Source organism: Phascolarctos cinereus, unplaced genomic scaffold (assembly GCF_003287225.1).
Source record: "Phascolarctos cinereus isolate Bilbo 61053 unplaced genomic scaffold, phaCin_HiC Scaffold_4;HRSCAF=312, whole genome shotgun sequence".
NCBI classification, from domain to species: Eukaryota; Metazoa; Chordata; class Mammalia; order Diprotodontia; family Phascolarctidae; genus Phascolarctos; species Phascolarctos cinereus.
Window position 1 is genome coordinate 671867436 of NW_027555847.1, and position 21843 is coordinate 671889278.

General features: G+C 47.0%; 1 protein-coding gene across 1 annotated transcript; it reads right to left on the minus strand.

Moving 5' to 3' along the window:
• Positions 1–1131: 1131 nt before the first annotated feature.
• USHBP1 (USH1 protein network component harmonin binding protein 1) lies at positions 1132–21483 on the minus strand. The gene is given in 18 exon segments (XM_078154070.1): positions 1132–2460; positions 2823–2945; positions 3086–3174; positions 4206–4242; positions 4244–4413; positions 4987–5236; positions 5390–5566; positions 6979–7119; positions 7295–7383; positions 8512–8634; positions 9017–9250; positions 9358–9488; positions 9779–9891; positions 17166–17292; positions 17295–17334; positions 17702–17773; positions 18121–18201; positions 21329–21483. Coding segments are annotated over 16 exon segments (2079 nt in total). The 5' UTR covers positions 17756–17773; positions 18121–18201; positions 21329–21483; the 3' UTR covers positions 1132–2279.
• Between the last annotated feature and the right edge of the window lie 360 nt (positions 21484–21843).

Below are 21843 nucleotides of genomic sequence, written 5' to 3' on the forward strand. Positions count from 1 at the left end.
CTGAAGCTAATTCTCTTTCACGATGGAGCCTGGATGATGGGCCCTCAGCTTCTGCTCTGCTCCCTAAGTCTGCTCTTTCCGACTTCGTTGTTTCTGTCTGTGGCATCACCACTGACCTGTTCTCCCGTGTTCATAACCTTTCTTTAACTCTTCCCAAGCTCTCATATCTGCTGTTTCCCTCGTCCCCATCATCTCTCTCTGATCTAGCTCCTCTTTTATCCCCACTGCATCCACTGGAACACTGCAGTATATTAACAGGTCTGCCCACCTCCACTGTCTCCCCACTTCCATCCATCTTTCATATCATTTCCAGAATAATCTTCCTTATGCATGCATGCATAGATCAGCTCTTCTCAGGAATATTGGGTGGTTCCCTACTGCCTCTAGAATCAAGTTTAAACTCCTAAATCTAATTTGAGTGTCAGCCAAGCTGTAAAGGCCTTCACAGGCTTATCTTATACTACTGTCTTCTCCACTCTCAAATCTCCACTTCATTTCCCTATCCCTAACCTACCCTTTATGTTTTCCTACCTCCATACCTTTGCCTACTCTATTCCTTGTCGTGTTCTTATTCTCCCTCCTTACTTGTTGAGTTCCTGCCTACTGCATCTAATTCCAATGCCATGTCTTTTTATTCGTATTTTTTTGAGGCAATTGGGGGAGGGGTGTTAACTGTCCGGCCCCCAGAAGGCCAGCAGCAGGGCACTGTGGGCAGGGAGGCCAGAAGTACTGGAGGAGCCTTCCTCGAGCTCAGATCCTCCTGACTCCCAGTCTGGTGCTCTATCTACTGTGCCCCCTAGCTGCCCTTGCAATCTCCATTAAGATGCTTTCTCTGATCTACTAGTCTATAAGGATTTCTCCTTGGATTTCACTTTAATGCATTTCTTTAAGGTTGTATAGAATATACATCTGTGTCTATCTTTTTCTTCTCTGATGGAAACCTTCTCACCTACATTTTGTCTCTCTCTCTGCCTAGCATGGTATTCTGCATACTCTAGGCACTTTATATTTGTGGGAGAGATGACAGAAATCCTATAGAAATCTACTGCCTGCTTGAAATGACCCAAAGATCCAGTACAGCATCCTGCTTTGGAGACCTTAGTCCCCTCTGCCCCTACACTGAGACCATGATTAGAGAGAGATGATTTATTCAGAGAAATTAGATAACAAAGCCTCACTGGAGCTGCCCATCAGGGACTCTGCAGAGGTGCTCCAGAGCTTAGCAGCTGTCCGACAGAGCCTGTGAGCTTAGGATGGGGAGACTTCAAGGAAAAAACAGGACTCTAAAGAGTCTAAATATCTAAAGAGGGGCCAAGAAATAGAAGGGGAAGACTGAGTAGGGGGTAATGAGCAGGTCTGGAAGCAATCAAGGCAGCAGAAGCCAACCTTCTGTAGAGAAAGTTCCTGAGGAGAGCTGGGTTTGTTGGGAGGAGGGGGGTGGAGAGGCCCCATACTTTTCCCTGCTCCAAAGGACAGTGGGTTCTGCCAACTCTGGAAAAGGGGCCTTCTTCCTTTTTTTTTTTTTTTATAAATTTTCTTTGGCCTTTTAAGATGCTCTTTCCTCTCTGGGTCTGCTCAGTGAGCCCTGGACCCTCCTCCTCTCCCATCTGCTCCTGGGGCCAGAGCAGTGGCCTCATTTGTTGGAGCACCAGCTGGTAGGCAGGGAGGGGGCATGACTGAGTCTGAGCAAACCCTACTCCAAAACAGTGAAAAGTACCAGATGACCAGGGAAGAGAGGCCAAGCCCTCTCTAGGTGGACATTGGTGTATGCCAGCCTAATACCAGACTCTGACAGAGAGCACCTAGGCTCAGGTCCAAAGAAGGGGAGCCTGAGGAGGGAGGAAAGAGTCTGAAAGGAGGCCAGGTGGGTAGGCATGGCCTTGAGAGAGGGATGGATAGGACAGGCCCTGGTTGGCTCTGCCATCCTGCAGCTCCACAGATGATCCATAGGCCTGGCCAGGAGCAACAGCAGACACAGGAAGTGCCCCCTCCAGATGGATCCTAGTCCAAAAAGTCAGGGCCTTAGTTTCCTTATCTGTAAGAAAAAAGCTCCAAAGTCTCTTCTAGCTCTCAATAATATGACCTTATCAGAAAGGAGCCCATCCCATCTATTCCCCCCAACCTCTCCTTCCCAAAGGGGTGGCAGGGTCTGGTGGAGAGACCCTGGCTAGAATTGTTTTTGTTGGTGCAGAGTGGGTGGCTGAACACAACTAGGCATGCTGGTGATTAGACAGGGAATTGAGGATGGGGGTGGGGCAGGGAGGAAGAGGCTGGAGTCTTTAGAGAGAAGTCTCTCCCCAGGGCAAGAGGACTCCTGAGCTCTCTAGAGCCTGGGCGGCTTGGGCCAGGGACTCCAGCTCCTCCTCCTGACAGGCCGCCATCTGCGCTATCTGCTGGTCCAGGCTCTGCTGCTGCTGCTCCTGCTTCCGTTGGGCTCCCCGGAAGGCCAGCACCAGGGCACTGTGGGCAGGGAGGCCAGAAGCACTGGAGGAGCCTTCCTCGAGCCTCTTCAGTGCCACGTGGTCCCTTCCATGCCCAGATGGAAGGCTTAGGTATATACTTCTGTGTTCACTGAACCCTCCCAGCTGTGACTTTTTGTGTTGTAAAGTCCCTCCCAGGTGCGACATTCTGGGTTCTAAGGGCCCACCCAGTTCTGATGTCCTATGTTCTATTAAGTCAATCAGAAGTACCAGAGGGCAGGGCCATGATCTGCTGACCTTGCATGTGTAGCACTTAATTCATCCAGGGGATAAGGGCTTGGGAAAGGGGACGAGGTTGGAAGGTGAGGGGTTTGGGGGAGTCCAGTGGTCAGCTACACTAACCTGTGGGCCTTGCAGAAGTCATTGGTGAGCTCCACACACTGGGCTCGCTGGGCCCGCTCATCCTGGGCCATCCGCTCCAGTGAAGCCTGCAGCTCCTTCAGTTGTCCTTCTAACTCCTGGGTCCTGGTACCCCAGAGGTGAGGTGGAGGGATATGGACATATGGGGGCTTCCTCCCTGCCCTTGCAGGCAGATGGCTATGGGGCAGGCTATCCTCAGGACATTCTCCAATGCCCACCCTCAGCCCTTGGAGGGAGGTACCCACCGAGTCAGGGAACTACTGAGCTCCTGCAGCATGTCCTCTGAGTCCCGGGCTCCCCCTAGCCAGGTTATCTGGTCCCCATCTCCAGAAGCCTAGAATAAAGATACCAACAGGTCAGCTTTCAAGGCACTTTCCTTGTGACAACTCCAGGAAGTATACTGAACAACTATTATCATCCTCATTTTAGAGATGAAGGAAAACTAATGTCTTGACTGAGGGGCTGACTTTCCTAAAGTTACATAGAGAGTCAGTGACAGCCAGGCAGTCAGCAAACATTTTAAGCGCCAACTATGTGCCAGGCAGTATGTTAAGAATGCAAAGCTTAAAAAACAAAACAAAACCCAGTCCCTGCCCTCAAGGAACTCAAAAGTCTGGAGTCTAGAAATAGTGTCTCATGCAAGGAACAGCAGGGAGGTCAGTGTCACTCCATCAAAGAATGCAGGGAGAGTAGTTAAATAAGGTTAAGTAAGTAGGAAGAGTAAGAAGGTAGTTGGGGCCAGGTTATGAAGAGCTTTGTATATCAAATGTTGTTACTTTAGTCACATCCAAATCTAGCGAAATGACCCCATTTGGGGTTTTCTTGGCAAAGACACTGAGTGGCTTATCATTTCCTTGAATATCAAATAGAGGACTATGGTCAATATCAATAGAGATATTGACATCAATAATGTCAATGTCAAACAGAGATATGTGATCTCAGAGGCTATACTATCAGGGAAGCAGAGGCCCCAGGATAGAGCCTTGGGAGTTACTGACAATTAGTAGGCAGTTCCTGGATGAAGATCCAGCAAAGGAGACTGATTGGTCAGAAAGATAGGAGAACCAGGAGAGAGAGACCTGTCATGAAAACCTGGAGGGAAGAGAATGTCAAGGAGAAGAGGGTGATGGACAGTGTCAGAGACTGCGGAGGTGAAGCAGGATGAGACTGAGAAATGAAGAGGTCACAGGTGATTTGGGGGAGAGCAGTTTCAGTTGAATTGATGAGGCTGGACGCTAGAAGTGGCTTCAGTCGCCAGCCTTGCCGCCTGGGGCTCTTTCTGCCATGTTGTACAGCCTCCGAGTCATGGGCACCTCCCTGGAGCCTGAGGCTCGGCTTCCTTCTCCCTCCCCTAAAGGTGCTCACCCATGCTCCACAGCTGCTGTCGCTGTCACTGTCACTGCCCCGAGCTGAGGGTATCGTGGGGTCTGCACTGGCCCAGCTGCCACCGCAGCTGCTCTAGGAGTAGGAGGTAGAGAGTGCCCTGTGCCCGGTGGGCTGCATCTCTTAGCTCCAGTGCCCGCTTCTGCTTCTTCACCAGCTGTAGCTTCAGTGTCAGGTCCATCAGGGCCTCCTGTGGGCAGGGACACAGGCAGAGCCGAGATCCTCCTTAACTGCTTTTCTCCAGGGCTGGACACTGAGCCCTCCCTGGGGGAGAACTGAGACCTCAAGAGGGCCATTTGGGGCACAATGTGTGAACCATCAAACTAGTGTTCGGGCTTCAGGGACGGTATCCAGGGCATTGGCCTGAGTTCTCACCCACCCTTTGGATGCTGGTGAGCAGAGATTCCAATCCCATAACTGGCCTATGTTCTGAGGCTCTCCCAGCCCAGATATTCTGTGTTTAAAGAGCCCTCTCAGCTCTCACATTCTGGATTCTAAGCCCCACCCCCCCACATCCCAGCTCTAACATTCTGTGTCTTGATGTCCTTTAATTTCTGACATATTATATTCTAAGGCCCTTCCCAGCTCTGGTCTTCTGTGTTCCGAGTTCCCCCTGACCCCCACCCCTTCTAAGATAGCTTCCAAGTATGCTATTCCAATATTCTGTGTTCCAGAGTCATTCCTGCTTCTAAGAAAGTTGGAGGTTAAGGGGAGGAAGGAAAGGGCAGTGAGTAAGCCAGTGGAAGATTATTGGGGTACATACCCTCATGGTGGCCAACTCTTGCTGAATCTGCGTCTTTTCCAGCCTTGGCAGCTCCAGGTCAGGCTGAGCCTCCAGCATGGCCTGGAAGATGGCTTCTTCCCGAAGCACACTGGGCCCCTGGCCTGGTCTAGGGTCTGGCTCTGGGGGCACCTTCACCAGGGCTTGGTGTGCCCGGAGCCTCCCAATATAGCCCTGCAGGAGTGCTGCTACCTCCAGTTCTGTGGGTGCATCCACACTGCTGCCCTCAGGGCTGTAAGATACAGAGGCCGTGCCACCCTAGAGGGTATTATCCTGCCAAGCTAGCCTAAACGCCCCTGTAGCCTTTCCTCCCGTTTTTCTCTTCTCCTTCAACCTCCTGGGGTTGGCAGGCACAATCCCCTCACCCCTCCCAGCGTCCCCCTACCTTACGTAGACACGAGCCAGGATGCCAGCCTCTGTGGGGTCTTCCTCAGACAAGAGTCGCTGTGCCACTGCCATGGCTGACTCTGTCCTGCCTCCTCTGGCCTGTGGACCTGGCATGGCTCTCGTGTCGACTGTCCGTAGGGCTAGCAGCACCCCATAGGCCTCCACACACTGCTCACTGCTAGACACAGGTCTGCTCAGAACATTCCTGGGACTACCCCATTCAGCCTCTTGGGAGTCCATGGACTTCTCCCCCCCAGTCCCATACCTCTCATCCCTTCCTGTACTTTATCCCTCATTAACCACCCTCATTAGTATCTCAGGTACTGATGTTTAAATGACTGAAGTCCGGTTCAGTGGCTGGTCTTGCTCTTTAGACCCTTAGCCTAGGGTCATGTTTTTTCTTCTCAGCCTTGGGTCATGTCTCTTCCTGCCTCATTCTCAGGTCTGGGACTCTCTGAGCCTACAGCTCTATCTCCTCGTACCAAAGCTTCAGCGAGGGCAATGCTGTGTCTCTTCCAACAAGAGTTGGCTCTAACGGGGGCAAACAGGGCCTTGATACAGGCCCTGACATTCCATAAGGGCCTGCTTCCTCCCTCTCTGGCCCCGGAGTGTGATTAGCCACCTGGATTTCTATCCCCTAAGGTCCCATGGTTATCACGCTCTTCTCCTGGGGGCCTATTCCCCATCAGAGAGACAGGCCCAAACATGCAGTCTGGTCTCAGGGACCCATGTCACATGGCCAGTACCTGCTGGGGGATGAACAGTGAAAGCACTTTCCCTTTTACCCCCTCCCTGATTAGTCAGCTCGGCCTGTGCCCCCCACAGCCCCCATCCTTCTCTGATCTAACAACCTTCCGATCCCAGATCTCTTCCTCATGTTTCTTTTATCTTCTGATCCTTATTGAAACCTAGCTTTCTCCTGAATTCACCATCTCTTAGCATGCTCTCCCAGGATGGCTGCTCCTTCTCTCACATTCCCTGACCCAAGGGCAAGAAGCGGACACACTACTCCTTGAACCCCACTGCCAAGTTCAGAGCCTCCCGCAGCCACCATCACACCATGTAGTGAATCGAACACTAAGTCTGGAGTCAGAAAGATGTAGATTCAGATCCTACCCCAACCTCTTACTAGCTGTGTGACCCTGGGTAAGTCACATAATTGCTCTGTGCTTTAGTTTCCTGATCTGCAAGGTGAACAGGTCAGAACAGATGACCTTTTAGAGCTCTTCCTTCCAGTTCCATGTTCCTGGAGGGTCTTTGTTGCTGCCATCTCTGGATGTCCAGGTCACTATCCTTCCTTCCCAATAATTTCAGTACCTGGCCCACAGTCCTTTCCACCCTAACCCCTTAATGGCTTTAAACATCTTGGATTTTCAGTTCCCTAACTTCTCCAACTTCCATGACCTCTGGCTCCAGTCTACCTCAATAGTACCCAAGAAAGGGCATATCTTAGAGATCCCATCCAGATGCCACCCCACAAAAAACTCAGACATTTACCCTGGATGCCAGGTAGGTAGTATTCCTCAGTAAGTCTACGTACCAAGGGCTCCCTTAGGGCAGCTACTGGCATTTATCCTGTTGGCTCACCTGTATTGCAGGGCTAGGTGCAGGGCAGTAGTCTCGGCCTCCCTCTGTCCCAGCTGCATGCTCAGCCCCTCTGAGTAGCCCTTGCAGGATTGCAGGGCCCCCAGCATCATTTGGTTGAAGCATTTTAGCCTCTGGATAGTCCTGGGTGGGGAGAGGAAAGAGGAGAGAAAGGATAAAAAGCAGGGGTGGGATAGATATGATAACCCAGCCCAGGATTCCTAGCCAGCTGCCCTGAGAATGAGACAGACTGGGCAGAGAGTGACCCCAACCTGTACCTCCCTAGCCCGGGGTGGGGGATGGGTGTCACAGATTTTACCTCCGGAGCTGTTCCATTTGGGCCTCCAGGTCCTGCAGCTCTGGTGTGAGGGGTGCTGGGATCACAGGGCTGGAAATACTTTGTAGTTGCTATAGCAAGGGGTGAGATGCCCTAAGAGAGGACCTGAATTTGTGTCCACACCACCATGGGGATTTTGGATACCCTAAGGCCCTGAATTCCAATCTTGACTATAACTGATTTACCCAGGGGGCTTCAGATTAGGGACAATGGTTGACAGGAGCCCTCTCCTAGTCTACAGTATGGGAGACAGGAACAGGACAGGACAAGCATTGTTAACCTGGGGTTCATGGGTCTCCAAGGGATCCATGAACTTTAATAGTAAATATATATACATATAATTTTCACTAATCTTTTAGATTCCTTAGTAATCTTATCTAGTTTATTTTACCTATTTAAACACATTATTCTCCCACAAGTGAATTCCTTCCAGGGCTTCCATTTTGGGAAGGGGCCCAAGCTTGCCAACTTTCATTTCTCACTCTGGGCTCCACGTCTGACTTTTCAGACTTCCACACCATGCCTTCCTCAATGGGTATCTTCTCCTCTTCCCTTTCCCTTTTCTTCTTCTTTTGCTATGCTGTGTTCCCTCATTAGATTGTAAGCTCCTTGAAGGCAAGGACTGTCTTTTCACCTGTATTTGTATCTCCAGCCCTTAGAGCAATGCCTGGCACATAGTAAGTATTTAATAAATGCTCATTTCTTTGCATTCTTCTGAGAAGAGGTTCATCAGATTCCCTGTCCTGCCAAATTGGTCCGTGATATAAAAACATTAGGAACTCCTGGCATAGGAGATAGCTAGGTGGTGCAGTGGATACAGCACCAACCCTGGAGTCAGGAGGACCTGAGTTTAAATACGGCCTCTGACATTTACTAGCTGTGTGACCCTGGGCAAGTCACTTAACCCTGACTGCCTCCCCCCAAAAAAGCAAACCGAACCAAAACAAAAGAACTCCTGATGTAGGCAAAAGAACCACAGAGCTAGAGTCAGGAGATCTGGGTTTGAGTCTCAGTTCTGCTGCTGACTGGTCACTAAACTGTGGTCAAGTTACTCCTTCTCTTTGAACCTCAGTTTCTTCATCTGTAAAAAGGAGTTAATTTCACTACCTGTATCACAGGAAGCTTGTGAGGAAAGAACCTGGTAAACGGTTGAGTACCACACGAATGCCAGCTAGGATGATGATGATTATGGTACCCACCTGGGCCCCCCAGAGCACCCCATCTGGCCCTGGGCTGCTGGATCTGCTCACAGAGCTGTCCTGGCTAAGGGGGAGTGCTGGAGATAAATCGAGCTTCAGTAGAGATTCATGCAGCTCCCAGACCTGAAGGAGGAGGGGGGGGTAGGGCAGTGCTGAGTGCTGCAAGGCTCTGTCACCAGCCCATCCCTGATATGGGTTCAGTTTCCTGTCCCACCCTGGACTCTCTTCAGTCCTCTTTTCCCCAAGCACTGTCCTCCTCTCCTTTTATATCGCACCCTTCCCTACAATGCTTCCCAGATTAAGATCCTCTCTCTGAGGGAAGCTGCCTCAACACTTGAGGACCACTCAGTCTTCATTGGAGGGTAGGAGGCTGTACCTCCCTTCTCATGGAGGAGGTTACCTGTAAATAGGGACTGAACCATGTCCTCTCTCAGAATGGAGACCCTTGGAGGGCAGGTCCTGGTCTTCCTCCCAGACCACCCAAAAACCCCACCTCAAAACCCACCTGTCTCTGTAGCTTCTCCTTTTCATCCTGAAAGGCCTGTAGGGAGGCCTGATCCTGGGCCAGCTCCTCCTCCGTGCTTTTCAGAGAACTCCGAAGACTGGCATTCTGCTCAGTCAGGCTCAGAGCCTCCTGTTTGTAGCGGATCCTCTCCTGCTCAGGCAGCCCCTCTTCTTGGCCTATAGGGTGCCAGCCCCTGACCAACTCCTCCAGTCTTTGCAGAGGCCATGGTTTGTCCTGAGAGCCCATACACACACAAAGGATCTGACTCTAGACACAACCTGTGGCCTTCAACCTCAGAATCCCTGCACAAAGTCTTCCCTAATTGAGTGGGAGATGCTTACCTTGCCCTGCTCCTCCGAGCCTAGCGTAGTTGAGACCAGGAGGCTGGAGGCCTGTTGGCGACAAGTCGCTGCCGCCTTCTCCAAAGACTCAACGGCCTGCTGCAGAGCCAGGTACAGGTTGGGGCCGTGCCCTGGGAGTTGGAACCAAGGAATCCTGAACTCTAGGGGTTAGTTGTGGGGGCGGGGAGAAATACTTGCTGTAATACTAGGAGCTCTGAGGGAGAGAGGCTGAAACTTGGATGGGGACAGGAACCTCTAGGGAGAGGTACAAAGTGTAGAGCTGCCAGAAGTGAATTCCATGAGTTATAGTGATTGAAGGTTATGAGGAGAGGGGATATGAAATGATAGTTTAAGGGAGAGAGGGAATTTTAACAACCCTTGGAGACAATGACAAGCCCTCCAAAGTGTGAAGGGAGCTCACCTTCCCGGGCATCCTCTCCTGAGGGCTGGTGGAACTGAGAAAGGGGTGAGGTCGGCATCGTGGACAGCTTTCCAGAATGGCTGCTGGGCTCTGAGGCTTCTATCTGACCATCCCTAAAGAAACCAAGGCCCACTGGGACCATCAGCTCACAGGCTATCCCTACTGTACCCCCCTATTCTCTCTCTCTCTCTCTCTCTCTCTTACATACACATTCATCCCTCCATTCACCAGGTTATTTTCTCTTGGTGGTCCTGGGAGAGAAGGCAGCAAGTCACCCCGTCTTGGGGCCTGGGGTGCTTTGTTCCAAGGATAAAAGAGCCTGTACAAAGGGAACAAGGGAACTCTAGGGGGAAATAAGGAGGAAAGGAAAGGAAGCCAGAAGGAAAATATAAGAGGTATATAAATATGCATGCATGCATCCGCATGCATCCATGGGTACCTGCATGCACATACATGTATGAGGCACGGGCATATGTGTAGAAAGGGAATGATTTGTTGCCATGGAGAAGCAGGAGAAAGTTCACAAACCTAGTAGTTCTCCACCCAGCCCAGACTCTGTGACTTCCACGGAACTCCAGGGGCATGATGGCAGCTTCACCTATCTCATTCGAAATTCAGCTAATTGTAGCCTTTGGGCTGACTTGGGGATGATAACCTCAGGAATGTGGATATCCTTTCACTGTTCACAAAGGACATCATAATTCTCTGATCATAATTCTGATAAGAATTAGACAGGGGTGGGGAACTAGACTAGGAGACCACAAACGAGACAAATTTTTTTTTTTTGGTGAGGCAATCCGGTTAAGTGACTTGCCCGGGGTCACACAGCTCATAAGTGTCATGTGTCTGAGTCCGAGTTTGAACTCAGGGCCTCCTGACTCCAAGGCTGGAGCTCTATCTACTGTGCCACGTAGCTGCCCCACAAAATGTTTTTTAAAATTAGTTTTTAAAATGTCTATGGGCTAGTCTCAGTGGGCAGGGGAGGGACAGTAGGGAGAGAATTTGGAACTCAATTTTAGAAAAAGAATGTTAAAAATTAAAATAAAATGTAATTGGGAAATATTTAACAAGATAAATAAAAATATAATTGATTTAAAAAGTCTAAAAGCTAGACTAGCTAGCCCGATAACTAGGGGTACTGAATGGGTCTACAATACGAAAGAGCTTAATTATTAAGCCCCTGCGGAGGAAGAGCTGATAGGTATCGCTGCCTCGTAGAGGAAGAAGCCTCGCTGCGATCGGAAGCCAGCAGATGGCAGCAGAGAGCAGCACGGTGCAGAGATGTACGGCGGACAGTGTCATAGCAGAAAGAGCCAGGCAGGCTGGGACCCTAGCTCAGCTCCCCTGATGACCTCTTAGAGGACATCAGTGAGTCTGCAGAAGGGGCGGCCCTAGTTGTCCCTCCCGTGCATGCGTCCCAGTGCTTAGCACAGTGCCTGGCCCATAGTAGGCACAAGCTTAATAAATATCGCTCCCTGACGGGATCTACCTCCTTCCCCAATGGCAGTATGGTAGCCAGGGAGGACAACCTACCTCTGTGTGGATGGCGATCCTCATTTTGCTATGCATCTGATTAAATGCCTTTTACTTTGAACTAGTGAGTACTAACTTGGAGTAGATGCTGACCCACAAAGCGCTTCAAACCTGGGGTAGCTTTCCAGGAGCCTACAACTATCTAGTACTAATTCCTCTATATCATTGATATCGTAGAGGTTGCAACTTAAAATCAGGAAAACCTGGCTTTACATCCTAATTCTGAAGACCCTAGTAAGTCAAGTAATGTCTCTGACCTCAGTTTCCTCATCTGTAAAATGGGAGTCCTGACAGATCAATAAAATGAATACATAAATGAAAATATATAATGTATCTATTTTTTAAAATTACATGAAATGCTTTGCAACTTTTTAAGCACTATACTAGGGTTGGGGAACCTGTGGTCTTCAGGCCACATGTGGCCTTCTAGATCCTTAAGTGTGGCCTTTTGACTGAATCCAAATTTTACAGAACAACTCGTTCCCCATCCCTGCACTATACAAATGTGGTTTACAGAAGCACAGCATTGCATAGTGGATTCAATTCAATTCAATTGAATAAACATTTGTTAACTGCCTATGTGACAGGCCCCTTGCTGAGCCTTCCTCATATTGACTGTGTGTCCCTGATAAAGTCACTTAACTTCTCAAGGCTCTAGACCAGTTGTTTCTTGTTGTTATTTGTCCTTCATTGTCGAAGAGGACCATGACATCAGGAAGATGAGGCCGTGACATGCAAGTGAATTGGATTTGAGTGAGGGAGACCTACGCAAATGAGATAACATTTATGTAGCTCTTAGTGCATAGTAGGTTCAGTAGCACACAGGAAACATTAACAAATGCTTGTTTCCTTCCCTTTCTTCCTTCAGCGGGCAGCTCAAGCACTGTCTTCTACATGAAATCTTTCCTGATTCACTCCCATTCCCAACTACCTTGTATACATTTTAGTTTTTCTCTTTCTATTTATTTTGTATAAACTTACATCTTTATTTGCTGTTTCCCTGATCAGAATATAAATCTGAGGCCAGGGATGACTTCCTTCCTTGTATTTGTATCTCTGGGACTTATGGTCAGTGCCTGGAATGTAGTAGCACATTAGTAGGACCTTATTGGTTGTTGATTTATTATCACCTCCTTATCCTGGATGAGGCTAAGTAGGGCAGCCAGGTGGAGCAGTGCGGAGAGCACTGGGCTTGAAATCAGGCAGGCTCCTCTTCCTGAGTTCAAATCCGGCCTCAGATTCTTACTAGCTGTGTGACCTTGGGCCAGTCACTTAACCTTCTTTGCCTCAGTTTCCTCATCTGTAACATGAGCTAGAAAAGAAATGGCAAACCACTCCATTATCTCTGCCAAGAAAACCCCAAATGGGGTCATGAAGACATGACTGAACAATAAATATCCCAGGTACTCTCTTCTCTTTTGGCATTAGAGAGAACATATTTGCCTGGTTCTCCCATTTTTATCAGTGTTCCTTCGCTCTCTCCTTTGCTGTGTTTCTTCTTTCTGACTCCTTCATGCGAATGCTCCCTAAGGTTCTGGCCTCAGCCCTCTCCTCTTCGAAGGCAGCACTGAGTACTGGCCTTGAAATTGGGGGGGGGGAGCTGGTTGTGAATCCTAGCTCTGCCATGTGCTCTCTGGGTAACTGTCACTGAAGGTTTGGGAACCTCAGTCTCCTGATCTGTAAAATCAGTGACTATATGACTTCTAAGTCCCTTCCAGCTCCCAATCTGTGATCCTCTGGTTCTTTCTCTCACCTTGTTCTTTGTAACCTCAACCACTCCTGGGTCACCAGTTCTCCTCTATGCAGATGATCCCCAAACCTGGAACCAGAGGCAACTGGGTGGCACCATGGTGCACAGAACTCTGGACCTGAAGTCAGAAAGACCCGAGTTCCAATGCGGCCACAGACACTTAATAGTTGCGTGATCCTAGGTAAGTCACTCACCCTCTGTTTGCCTCAGTATCCTCAACTATAAAGTAGAGAATAGTACCTGCCTCCATGGGTTTTTATGAGGATCAATTGAGATAATATTTGTTGTTGTTGGGTTTTTTTAAGTGCCTGGCACATAGTAGGCACTATATAAATGCTTATTTTCCTCCCCTTCCCTCACCAGTATCTCAGCCTTGACTTATCATCTGAGTTCTAGACTTCAATCACCAGCCAGATATCCCAGCAGCACCTCAAACTCAATATGTCCCAAACCAGCCTCATTATCTTTCTCTATAAACCCGCCCCTCCTTCTGACTTAATCATTCCCGTCTGAGCGTTCAGTTGGTTCCCCATCTTCAGAAACGTCAAGCTACTTTTTACTCGTCCCCCTCTCACCAATGAATCAATGAATAATTACAATGAACAATTGCAACTAATAATCACAATTACAATGAATAATAATATTAATAATAATATTAATAATAATAGTGATAATAATGGATTATCAATGACAGCTCTTGCATCCATGCCCTCTTCTCTGTTTCTATGGCCACCTCCATCTTATAGGCTCTCACTGACACTCAGCTATAACTATTGCAATAGCTTCCTTACAGGTCTCCTGTCCTCTACTCTCTCCTCCCTCAAATCCATCCTTCGTACAACTCTGAGCATAGTCTTCCTTGTACATAGATCTGGTTGTGTCCTTCCACTTCTCAAAAATCTTCAGTGGCTCCCTATTACTTGATCTCAAGGAGATTACAATCTATCAGAGGAGACATTGTTTGTATGTATGTAAAATAAGTGCAGTGACTCTTCTTTTTTTTGGAGGGGGAAGTATTAACAGCTAGGGGTTGGGAGACAGCTGGGTGGTGTGGTAGACAGATTCCTGGACTAGGAAATAGGTAGACCTAAATTCAAATCCAATTTCAATATTTACTAGCTGTATGACCCTGGACAAGTCATTTAATCTCTGTCTGCCTCAGTTTCTTTGTCTGTAAAATGGGGACAATAATAGCACCTACCTCTCAGTTGTTATAAGAACAAAATGAGATGATATTTGTAAAGTGCTTTGCCAACCTTAACATACCATATAAATTCTAGTTATTATTATTAGGAAAGGCCTTGTGTAGAGATGGCGTGAGCTGAGTGGTGAAAGCAACAAGGAAGGAGAATTCAGGTAGAGTTCAAGATGTTCTGCATAATCCAAGTACTTCAGACCCCAGCACCGCCCTCTCTATCCAGTCTTAGCTTCTTCTTCCCCCTTGACACATTCTGTGCAATGCTCTAGTTAAACTGGACTATTCCCTGCCTCCAGGACACGCAGCATGCTTCCACACCTCATGCTTTGCTTCACTCTTCTCTCACCCTCTCTCTCTCCTCACCAGATGACTCCTAGCTATTCTTTAAAATCAAATTCAAACGCTACCACCCAGAGGAAATTTTCTTCTTTTGCGCCCAGCTCCCCTCCCCCAGCCCCCCATTTGGTAAGAGCTTTCCCCAAGAGGCCTTACATAGCATTAAAAAAAATAACTCTCCAAGGCTCCTCTGTGTGTGTGTGTGTGTGTGTGTGTGTGTGTGTGTGTGTGTGTGTGTGTGTATGTGACAGAGAGACAGACAGAGACAGAGAGGAAGAGAAAGAGCTAGAGAGAGACAGAAGAGAGAGAGAGACAGAGACAGAGACACAGAGAGACAGACAGACAGAGAGGAAGAGAGAGACAGAGACAGAAAGAGATATAAAGATAGAGCTAGAGAGAAACAGAGAGAGCTAGAGAGAGACAGAGACACAGAGAGAGACAGAGACAGAAAGAAATATAAAGATAGAGCTAGAGAGAAACAGAGAGAGCTAGAGAGAGACAAAGATACAGAGACACAGAGAGACAGACAGAGAGGAAGACAGAGACAGAAAAAGAGAGCTAGAGAGACAGAGAGAGAGAGAGAGAGAGAGAGAGAGAGAGAGGGAGAGAATGAGCCGCCTGCAGTTTCATTAGTGTAGGAGATAACTGATGAAGAACCTCCTTCTGTTAATAGAGGTCTCTCCCTCTCTGCCATCTAGTTTTAGTCACCTGGAACACTGAGAGGGTAGGTGACTTGGTTAGAGTCATACAGCTAACATATGTGAGAGGCTGAGTCTCCTGGCTCCAAGGCAGAGCCTTTCTCCTCCACCTTAGTGCTTCTCCTGTATCTCTATCTGATAGAGAGATAGATTTATATTTAAATATATAGATGTATACATATGTGTATATTATAAGATTCTATATCAATCCATATTGATCTATACTATAGTCTGTTATTGCATGTATTGCATATATTCTGAGATTCCATAAATGTATTAATATACTTATATCTAAGATTCTGTAAATGTATACATATATTCTAAGATTCCATATTAATCCCATATTGGTCTATAGTCTATTATTCTATATGTTTCTATATTGTGTATATTCTAAGATTCTATAAATGTATTTTATATTATATACTTTATATAATATAATATTTATATGATACTGTATTTTATACTATATCTGTTATATGTATTCTAAGTTTCTATATATATGTATTCTAAAATTCTATGAATGTATTTGTATACATTTTATAATTACAATGTTTATAATAATTTATTATAATATAATATTTTATGTTACATCTATTATATTCTAAGTTGCTATACATATATACATATATATTCTAAGATTCTATATTAATGCTGCATTAGTCTATATTTTATTAATACTAACATTTCTGTATTGTATATAAGATTCTATATTTTAAGATTCCATATTCCTATTAGTCTGTATTCTATTATTCTACATATTTTCATGATTCTAAGATTCTAAAAATATATTAGAACTATTTTATATCTATGTATGTTTATGTAGGGGTGTATATATATATAGATACATACACACACCACACACACACACATATATGTATATTTATTCACACATATACTAAGACTCTACCAACTTGTGTTTACTTATTGGCCCACTAGAGGCCTGGTGGTATAGCAGACAGAAGGTAAGCTGACTGTGGAGACCTGAGTCACGGCCCTGTCTCTTGCACATCCTGGCTCTGAGCCTCCATGAAAATCACTGAACTTCTCAGTGCTCCAGGGAACTCTTCAGGATGACAAATAGCCAAGAAGTTGCCCCATGTGTGTTGGTAAAGGAAGTTCCTCAGCCAGTGTTACCTGCACATATAAAATCCCAGGTCCCGTTGCCATGCCTTTCCCTGTTACAACTACCTATGGTTGAGTTGTCCCTTTCTGTATCATGGGCTCCATGAAGGCAGAGACTTCTTATCAAAACCTGGTATCTCTTCCAGGGCCCAGAACAGAGTGTGTGTATGTGTGTGTGTGTGTGTGTGTGTGTGTGTGTGTATGTGTCTGTGTCTGTGTGTTTAATCACTACTAGTTGTGTAGTCTTGTATGAGGGTCTTGCGTTTAAAGGGATCACTCAGCACCGGGTAAAAGTTGGACCTGTTAACCTTCAAAGGTCCTTCAACAGCTGAGATTCTGCAATTAAATAATCAGAGAAATGACCAATAATATATCTTTTAAAAGCAAAAATTTAACAATTACAAATCATTCAAAAAGAGTAAAAATTTTTTCTGAGTCAAGAGCTAGGAAGGGCCTTAGAATATAGAATATCAGAGCTGGGAGGACCCTTAGAACACACAATATGGGGGATATGGGGGAGCCCTTAGAAGAAAGAATGTCAGAGCTGGGAGGACCTTTAGAACATGAAATGGCAAAGCTGGAAAGAAACCTTGGAATAGAGTACGCAAAGTCAGAGCTGGTAGAAACTTTAGAAAGCCTATAACCCAGCTGCCTCACTGTAAAGTTGGAACTCAGAGCAGTAAGATAGGATAGGAGGTGTGAGTAGCCCTTGCATACCTTTCTGCCCTCGCCACCCCAGCCCAGTCCTACCTGGGTGTGTCCGGCTGTAGACAGTTGCTTTGGCTGCTGGGCTCTGCAGTGGTGATCAGGTGCTCTGCCAGTGATTCTTCCTGGGGCAGCTTGGGGGCTTGCTCTGACCCAACGCTGATTCCCAGGTGTCTGTCTCTTCAGTGCTCTCCACCACAGGGTCCAGCTCCCCCTGCAAGCACCCTTAGCCTTGGGAATGGGGTTCTGAGCCCCAGTGGACTCTGACATTCCATATCAATGTTGTGGGTCAGGGAGGGGACACTCTGGTCAAGGAATGCTGGGGATACCTCCATTGGGCAGAATCTAAGGTTCAGAATTTTCTGGGAAGATAAGGGTTTCAAATGGGCAAACAGGCCCCAAGGCTAAAGCTTGAGAGGTGGGGAGAGGACTCCAGAGTTAGGCCACCCCAGGGGCCTCTCCATTCTTCCCGACCCCACCCTGCCTGACAGAGGTGGAGATGGCCTCACTTGGCCTCTCTTCCTATTTTCAGGAAGAACAAAGAGGAGACACTGGCCTGTCCCGAGATCACGGTCACTCACTGGGGGTGGCGCCCTCCCCCGCCGGCTGCGGGGTCTGGTAGCTCTACTGCTCATCTTCGGTCTGGGCCTGGCCTGGGGGGGACAGAGAAGAGGTGGACCCAGCTGACATCTCCACCTCCCAGCCTATTTCTGTCCAGAGGCTTTGGTCGTACGACCTTTGTTTTGTTAGACCTCAGCTCTTGGTGTCCTATCCCTACCCTAACAAGCTCATCTTCCTGATACCCCTGTCTGTGTCACTAGTACTGCCATACTCTCAGTCTCCCCAGTCTGAACTCTCAAAGACCCCTCCCCATCACCTTTTTTCCTTATCCAGCTACACCCATCAGGTCAGGTCTTTGAATTGAGTCTTCCAACCAGACAATTGTGACAGAATCAGACCAGAGCTCCCCTTCTCATCCTTACCTGGTACGGCTACTTACTTTACCATTCCTGTCAGCTCAGGGCGAGCTTAGGCCATATGATATCAATCACTGGCCCAGCAAGAAATATAGAAGAAATCCCTGGAAGAGGCAAGAAGAGCTCTTCTTAGAAGGAGGTTTATGCATGATACTTTGACGGATAATACACTAACACAAGGGATCTTAACATTTTTTGTGTTCTGGATCCCGTTGGAAGTGAATCTGGTGAAACCTGTGGAACCCTTCTCAAATTCAATGCATAAAATAAAAATACAGAGGATTACAAAGAGAACCAATTATTTTAAGGTGGAGTTATCTATATATGTGTATATATACACACATGTACATATATACACATACATATATGTGTATCTAAATGCATGGACTCCCAGGAATATATCTGCAGACACTCTAGGAGGTCCATGGACCCAAGGTTAAGAATCTCTGCCCTACAGAACCAGGAGAACACTGTACATAGTAACAGCAACATTGTGTGATGACCAACTTTGATAGACTTAGCTTTTCTCAGCAATACAATGATCTAAAGACAATTCCAAAGGACTCATGATGGAAAATGCTCACATCCAGAGAAAGAACTATGGAGTCTGAATGCAGATCAAAACATCCTGTTTTCTCTTTTTTTTTTCCTTTCTCGTGGCTTTTCCCTTTTGTTCTGATTCTTCTTTTACAACATGACTAATGTGGAAATGTTCAATATGAGTGTACGTGTATGGACTATATTAGATTGTGTGCCATCTTGGGGAGGGGAAATGAGAGGGGGGGAAATTTAGAGCTCAAAATCTTATAAAAGGGCAGCTAGGTGGCACAGTGGATAGAGCTCTGACCTTGGAGTTAGGAGGACCTGAGTTCAAGTCCTGCCTCAGACACTTGATACTTACTAGCTGTGTGACCCTGGGCAAGTCACTTAACTCTGATTGCCTCACTCCCCCCCCAAATCTTATAAAAGTGAATGTTGAAAACTAAAAATTAATTAATTTTTAAAAAGAATTCCTGCTTTAACAACCTCTCTCTTTACCCAAATTGAGGATCTTTTGCTCACCCTAATATCTGATAGCTCCTGCTCCATGCAACCCCATACCTCACCTACCTGGATTTCTGACTTCCGATAAGGGTGCATTGCATCCCTCATCACTGCCTGCTTTCCCAGTCCCAGAATTCAGCAGATGCCCTTCTCTTCCCAAAGTCCTCATATGCAAATCACTCTCCTAAACTAGCCTGCTCCCAGCCTCTCCCCCTCCAATCTCTTAACACTTAGCACGGTGCTTGGTACACAGTAAATGCTTAATAAAGGCTTTTCATTTCTTTTCATCCTTCTAATACCAGCCATCCTCCTCCAGAAAGCATTCCCTAGTCAAACCATTTGCTAGTTTTCTCCTCCCCCTCCAATCATCTTCCATTAAACTCTTCTGTGCACATACTGAACCCCACAAAACAGCAGACTCCTTGAGGGCAGAATGGTCCCTTTTTGTCTTTGTATCCCCAATACCTAGCTCATCGGACCTCATAGATGCCTTTTAAATGCTTATTGAATTTAATTGCTGAATCTTCCTAAAACTCAGCTTTGGTCATGCCCTTCCTCTCACTTTCTGTGGCTCCCTATCACCCCTGGGAGAAAAGGCTAAACTCCTTAGCCAAGAATTCCAAGTTCTCTCCCTGTCTCCTCTACCAAAAACTGAGCAGCATTTCTTCCTCCCATCTTTCAACATACATTTACTGGGGGCTATGGAAGAGACAGGGCTAAGAACTCACTGTCTAGCTGGGAAAATAGCTTTGTTCTTCCATACCCAAAATTACAATGCAAGGCCACAAGAGAGGTAGATGGGGGCTCAGAGGAGAGAGAAATCACTTCTGATAGAGATGAGATGGAACAGGGAAGCCTTCTTGGAGAAGATCACATTGGAACTGAGAGAGAAAGGAAGGGCAGGATATTGGCAGGCAGAGATGGAAGAGAAGACGTATTCTTCCATATGACTCTCTGAACATCCATTGGGAGTTTCATCTCCCCAGCCTGACTACAAGCTCCCCAAGGACACAGCCTGGTTCTTTCCTTTCCCCTGTCTTTCTCCACACCTCAGAGGCTGCCTGGCAGTGGGTTGGGCATATACTGAGCACCAATAAATGGTAGGTGTTTGATGGCTAAGGTGGTCCTTCTGGGAGACCTTTATCTTGATAAAGATAGGAATGGCTAAAGTTGACTTGCCCACTGACTCTCTCTTTGACCTGGGACAAGTAACTTTCTCAGTTTGGGCCTCAGTTTTCTTACCTGTAAAATAGTGTATACAACATGACCTCTTTTTAAGGTCCCTTCTAGTGTAGCAGCCTATAGGTTAACAGTTTGTGGAGATATCATCAATATCTCCTGGTCCAGTGGTTCTTGATCTGCAGACTCCTGTCAGTCTCAAAGTTACTGCAAAAGCTCCATCTCATGGAATGACTGACTCAGGGTAACAAAAGAGCAAACTATTTATCTTCTGCAGGCTAAACAAATACATTTGCCCATCTGTGTACATATCACTTATTAAAATATACATTATGATGAGTAAAGCATACATTATGATTAATAAAATACAAATTCATCTTGAATATGTGTATTTTCTCACCCAATGGACACAAATAATGCTACCACTTTTCATGCAGGGGGTCTTCATACTTGAAAAGGAAGGGAATCACTGACCTAAACCAAGTCCTTCTTTTAACAGATGAAGAAACTGAGGATCAGATTAGGGAAGTTATTTGCCCAAGGTCACATAGGTAGTAAGTATCAAAGTTTTGAGAATCTTCCATTGGTGGGAGTTCTGGGGCTGAGCTTAGAATAGGAAGGGGAAGAGCGCTTTTGGAAGCTGAGAAGAGATTCCAAAACCAGATTCAGCCAGCATGAGCTCCAGTATCCATCTGGCTGGAATATACTTATCCTCCTGGGAAGGATGAGCTGGGGCTTCAAAGCTCCCATTCTACTCAGCCTCATTACCTTGGGAGTTACCAGAGTTGCAGTAGATGTAAATACTGGATCCTAGCTCGCAGATTATCTTTCAGCCTGCATTTACCAGATTCACACCAAGGGTCTAACACAGTCCCCCATCACCCTTGTTCCCTTCTCTTTACAAGGCCACAAGGGAGTCCAGATGCCCAAAGATAGGACGGAAGTTACAACCCCTGCTTCTGGGCACTAAGGCAGGGCTCCCCAGACCCTCCCAGGTATAATGGGTACCTCTGGCTCACAGTGGGGTCATCAAGTGAAGGAAAGCTTCAAGGGGCCAGGACTCTTCCAGGGCTCTCCGTTACTGGCAGAGTGAAAGCCCAGACCACCAGACAGACTAGTAGGACCATCACTGTCAACAGCTGGTCAAGCCAATGCCGGAAAGACCTGGGGCTGGACTCAAGGAAGTAGGATACCACCTCCCCCATGTCACGTGGGTCCCTATTGTGTAGCTTCCTCCCCAAGGGCATCTGTTCCCTACACACCCTAGGACCAAAGGAAAGGAAGGAAATGAGGGAGGAGAATGGGGGGGGGAAGAGACCTGGGAGGATGAGAAACAGGGAGAGAACTAAGGATGTAAGAACCAAAGAGTAAGATGAGGCAGAACTAGGAGAGTGAGAGGTGAGAATGAAGATGTGAGAAGCAGAAAAAAACCGGAAGAATAAGAATGGGAGAAAAATTCGGGAAGTAAGAATGGGGAAAGAATTGGGAGAATGGAAATGGGGAGACCAGGAAGCATTGAACAA